Below are 5,580 nucleotides of genomic sequence, written 5' to 3'. Positions count from 1 at the left end.
AGCCTGTGTGCTGGAGTTATGCAAATGCCTGTGGGCAAAGAGGTTTCCATGATTCCACACGTGTGCATGAGCAGGTGAGTTGTTTTGTGACTTGTGTGGCCCACTTAGCAACAAGTGTTCTTGTCACATCAGGGGCAATTCAGGATCCCAATAGATTCTGCTTATCTCTGCCTTCCTGCTAGCAAAGCTAATGCAGAGAAGAGGACCTGGAAGGCATCTTCAGGTTCAACTCCCTGACCTCATTAGTGTTAACAAGGAAAAGCATATTCATGAAAGCATTATAAAAATGTCAGTCGACACTGACAGGCATGGGGCATCATCCACATATTTAGGAAGCCTGTTCCATTGTTTGACCACCTTCACATTAAACTATTTTTATCCTAGTGATACCAGTTGTATCAATAGTGTTAAGCTTGCTAATGCTCGTTGATAAATACCCTGGATTTTTCTGAGAAAACAGGAAGAATCTGTGCCCTTGTTCTAACCAGATAACAGTGATTTACTGAACTTCTATCAAGTAGGCAAGGGAAGTTCTGCTTTGAATCAGCTCATTTTGTGTAAGCAAGGATTGTGTAATCAAGGCAAAGAGCTAACTGAGCATTGGTGAAGACAGGGTTCAAGCAGTGAGGACAGGGAGGAAGAGTACTGACTTCATCCAGAGGGCTGTGGGACCACCACCACAAAAAGTCCAATCATGTGCGATGAGGCAGAACCCTACGTTAATGATTTTAGGGGAGGTATGGAAGGGAGGTATGGAACATCTATGTACTGTACAGGAGAATGTTTGCATATTTAACATATTTAATGAATATAAGTTGAGATTTTTTTTTGCAACACGTGTGATAGGTAGAGCTTATCCTCCATGCATCCAGCACAGAAAATAAAGAATGCCTGCTTTGTAACACTCCAACTTGTGTCTTTGATAGTTTAATGATCGACCAATTTACAGTATCACTACTTCCTGGCCTGAACTTCTCCTGGTTCAGCTTTGTGCCATTCCTCCACATGTCCTGTCATCAGTTACCAGGGAGAAAAACCCGGCACCTCCCCCTCTGCTTTCCTTCTTCGGGAAGTTGTAGAGAGCAATGATGTCGGCCCTAAGCCTTGTGTTTTCCAACTGAACAACCCACATGTCCTCAGGCTCTCCTCACAGTATATGCCTTCCAGCCCCACTATCGGCTCTGCTGCCCTCCTCTGGCCCCTTTAAACACCTTAACAAACTTGTTACGCTCTGGTGCCCAGAACTGAAAAACATGTTCCTGTTGAGGACACGCCAAGACTAAACACAGGGAGCATATACCTTTTTTGACGAACAGTCTATTTAGTGTGCAATGCACTGTAAAATTCAGTTGGACCTCTTGAATGCATGCCCACAGTGTCAGTTCTTGTTGAGCATAGTGACAGCAAGCACATCCAGATCCCCTCAAGATGTCTGTGCTTCTCAGGTGCTCAGCTGCACTTCAGGGGTGTCCCCACTCTAAGACTAGAGCCTGAACAATACAAAGCCTGGAAGGCACGGCAGGTGGTGGCCATAGCATGCAGGCCATACAGAGTGGCAGTCAGGATGGCAAAGGCTGCAAGATGGTGACAACCTGGAACGAGGAAAATGCTCTTGTTTTAGTCAGAGACATGCATCTTCAGGAGAGGTACAGCCCCACGGACACTGGAGGAAATACAGGATTCATCGAGGGGGCTCATCAGAAGAGACTGAACAAAAACCTTACATCTGTATGAAGAAGAAAGTGTGTGTGAGATTTAAAAGAGACATCTCTGTTTTGGTAGGGGATTCTCCAATTTGCTGAAGTCTTGGGTGTTTGTTTTCCTTGGCAAGGACTGCCACCTGCAGTGCTGCAGAGGGACTCCCAGGGATTGTCTGCATATCAGTGTGTTACCCAATAGAGCTCTTCCACGTGAGTCTCCTTCCAGACAGAGTTAACATTAACCACCTCAATAAATGCTGCATGGGCAGTACAGCTGGACATCAGGAATTCTGGAGATTTCTGAAATCAAAGAAAGACTATATTTATAATCCAGATAGCTGACAAAATGAATAAGGGAAACTGTCTATTGGAACCCCTCCTCACAAACAAGGAGAAACTCTTGAATACTGAATCAATAAAGGACATCCTTGGCTTCAGTGACCATGAGTCTGTGCAGCATAAGATCCTGAGAGGACTGACCAAGGACAGGTTTGCAATCATGGACTTCAAAAGGGCACATCTGAGGCTCCTCAGGAAGACAAGTGGCACAAGAAGGAAACTGCCATGGAGGGGAAACGGTGCAGGAGAGCTGAATAATCTTTGAAGACAGCCTCCTCAAAGCACAAGACAAGCCCATTCATGTGTGCAAACATACGCAACTTATACAAGCTTGCAGTCACATGGAGCTCCTATCAGAGACCCCCACCCCCTCAACCCCCCCATATATATATATATATATATATATAAAGGGAGAGAAAAAGGGAAGGCTAACTGTGCGTAAACATGAGACATTGTTGCACACAAAGGAATGCAGTCAGGAAGACCACAGCTCCACCTGGGATAAAAGTTTGCCTGGGAAGAATGGTGACAAAAGTATACACTGCGGCACCAACAAGATAGTTAAGGAGATTGTATGTGCACTGGACCATGAGACAGGGGAAACAGGTCTGACATAATGAATGATTCTTTTTTCCTACATTCTCGTGGTAAGCTTTGAAAGTTGAAGATACTTGTGTCCTTGAGATGATGTGCAATGAATCCAAGGGTGTTTGATCAAGTAATGTCATTATGATGCAGCTCTGTCATGTCTCAGGAGTCATGACAGCTGAAGGATGGCACTCGTATCAAGGAAACACCGAGAAAAGGAACTGCTGACCAACTGTACTTCATTCAATAATTCCCCAACTATGAACCTTTGAGCAGATCATTTTAGAAATCATTACGACGCATCGAATGGACAGCGAGGTGGTTCCGAGCAACCGCGGGGCGGAGCTGGCGGCGGCCGCGGGGAGGAGGCGCCGCGGGACGAGCAGAGCCGGGTCTGGCGAGGGAATAGCGGCGCGGGCGCCGGAGCGGCTGGATGTGGCAGTGCTGGGCTGCGGGGCTGGCGGCGATGTTCCTGGGTGCGCGGGGCTACCGCCGGTGGACCCGGACTGCGGGGGGGCGGGCTTCTTTCCGGCACGATTCGCATCTCTTTACTCCACGCTTAGATCGACCCGACTGCCTCCAGCAGTTCAGCTCACCTTTCCCTCCTGTCTGGAATTTCTCACTGCTCTGCATTAAAAATCAGTGCAGTCACTGCAGCTTACTGCACAGACTTTTGCTCTCACTTCCTTCTACTTCTGGTTTAGACTCTGATTCCAAACATCATAGTTCTTTCTTTTATTATTATTATTATTATTGTTGTTGTTGTTGTTGTTATTTCGTTCTCAGGCAACGTATTAGTGAGACTTCTCAGAAAGTGTTCCTCTCCTCTGTGAACAGTTCTCTTTTTTTCGTCTGTGTTACGTTTCTGGTGTAGCCAAGGAATTTTTTGAGTTTGCTTATTCTTCTCAGCAGTGGCTGTTAGCAGAGCTCAGGTGCAGCAGGAGCCGATGACAGAGACCAGCGAGGGCACCGGCGTCAACATCACCTGCTCACTCCCTGAAACACAGTACAACCAAGTCATCCAGTGGTACCGTCAGCTCCCAGGCAGAGGACCCACATTCCTCGTCAGCGCCGTTAAAGGATCCAAGGAGGTGCCGGACCCGGCGGGGCGGCTGTTTGTGTCGGAAGACCTCCGTTCCAGCGCCCTGTGGCTCGCCATGCCTCGGCTCGGGGACGCGGCGGTGTATTACTGCGTCTTGGGCACACGGAGGGAGAAGCCGGGGCTGCGGCTGAGCACAAACCGCTTTGGGCGTAGCGGGGACACAGTGCCGTCGGGGCCCGCAGGGGGCGCTGCCTGCAGGGCCGCCAAACCCCATCCTGACCAGAGTGCACCTCCCCGAGTTCTCGAGAGAAATGAGCGTGGCACCCGTAGCAGTCACTGCCTGAGACCAGTGTCAGTCAAACACATCTTGTTTAAGGTCAGCATGACAGCGTAACTGGCACTGCAGTCTGTTGGGCATCACAGAGACCTCCACACAATTCTATTACATCTGCCATCCTCTCCTACTTCCCCTATGCAGCATGGATGAACTCAAGAGGAGCCCTATTTCTATGACCCAGCAGAGTGACCTGTTCTCATGGCCTTCAACACCATAGTTTCTGTTCTGTAATGGAGGCAAGGTTGTGTTCGCACTTAGCAGGATATTTGGAGGTAGTTGTGGGCAGAAACATAGCAAGGAAATGTCCAATATTCTCTAGAGACTCGTGGCAGGACATCTATCTGTCTTGTTCAGCTTGAAAGGAATGGTGCCCAAGAAACAGCCTCCGCAGTGTGTCACAACATCCTGTTCTTCTGGGGATGGAGAAGGATGAATATAATACTCATCTAATACACATGAAGAGCCAAGCCATACTCCCATGACAATTCTGGAGGCAGTTAAATGTGGAAAAGTAACATCAAAAGCTCAAATGAGATGCAGAAATATTTAATGAATTTTTAACAGAGGAAAAGAATTTTTACAGAACATCATAGCACACAGGAGCAGAAGGGAGAAAAAATAAAGTGGAGGGAGAGGGGTGGGATAGGGGAAGAAAAAAGAAAGTAATGTGGAAGATATTGGAAGAGACATGAGCCTTGTTTTCAAAAGCCTAGCATTGCCCCTTCCTGCCAGCATTCCCCAGAATAGCTGAGGACTGTCAAGGACTCTGAAAGCAGTCTTGAAGATTCCTTCTTGATACAGCATCACTTTCACAGTTTCAAGAAGAATTTCTCCAGGATCACAGCCAGTGCCTTTATCAGGGCAGGCATCTTCTGCCACAGTAGCGGCTGCCGAGGCCAGACAAGTCAAAGCCACCCGAGGTGATGGGAACACCCTCAGAGCTGAGGATGCTGCCAACAGCAGCAGAGGTGGAGGATCCCACGACGGTGTTCTGTGGGAAGGAGCTGAGGATGGGTCCGGGCAGGGTCACCACCACAGGAGAGGGCTCGATGACGATGGTTGAGTTCTGACATTGCCTGACACAGGGCTCATTGCAGCTGCTGGCCAGAGGGGTCGGACCGCAGGGCCGGCATGGCACGCACTGGGTGTAGCAGGACATGTCTTAGGACTGGAGGTATACCTAGAAGAGAGGGATAGATGTTAGGAGAGAATCAGAGTACGTAAGGAACAGCCTGGGTAGCCTCTCACAAAGGAGCCAAGGCAACTACTAAGAATGGAGGAGAAGGCTGAGAAAGTCAGATGGCTCCATTATGTCAAGTCCTGACAATGAGCTGCCTAACACAGAGATACTCTTTGTTTGCATCAATCTAAAACCATGTAAGCTGTGTCCCAAACACTCTCTGAGCAGATATTATATCCTCCGTGCTCTCCCACAGCATAGAACTCAACTATCTGATAACATTACATTGAAGCAAGAGGAGGAGAGAGGTCTTACCTGGATCCCAATGAGGAGAAGGCAAGAGAAGTGGATGGCAGAGTTGGGAACTGGTCTGCCTTTTATATTGGTCCTTCAT

At 48.2% G+C, this 5,580-nt stretch overlaps 1 protein-coding gene and 1 gene segment (V, D, J or C); one reads left to right on the top strand and one right to left on the bottom strand.

Annotated features, from left to right (window-relative positions):
* Positions 1-3,036: 3,036 nt before the first annotated feature.
* LOC107324942 lies at positions 3,037-4,063 on the top strand. The segment is given in 2 exon segments: positions 3,037-3,103; positions 3,540-4,063. Coding segments are annotated over 2 exon segments (567 nt in total).
* A 546-nt stretch (positions 4,064-4,609) lies between these two features.
* On the bottom strand, positions 4,610-5,243 carry LOC107324959 (feather keratin Cos1-1/Cos1-3/Cos2-1-like). Its single transcript, XM_032449387.1, has one exon. The coding sequence runs from the start codon at positions 5,163-5,165 to the stop codon at positions 4,863-4,865; it is 303 nt and encodes a 100-aa protein (XP_032305278.1). The 5' UTR covers positions 5,166-5,243; the 3' UTR covers positions 4,610-4,862.
* Between the last annotated feature and the right edge of the window lie 337 nt (positions 5,244-5,580).

The sequence above is a fragment of the Coturnix japonica genome, chromosome 27 (genome assembly GCF_001577835.2).
Source record: "Coturnix japonica isolate 7356 chromosome 27, Coturnix japonica 2.1, whole genome shotgun sequence".
In the NCBI taxonomy this organism is placed as follows: domain Eukaryota; kingdom Metazoa; phylum Chordata; class Aves; order Galliformes; family Phasianidae; genus Coturnix; species Coturnix japonica.
The sequence above is the reverse complement of the archived record's forward strand: the minus strand, read 5'-3'. Positions and strand labels throughout refer to the sequence as shown.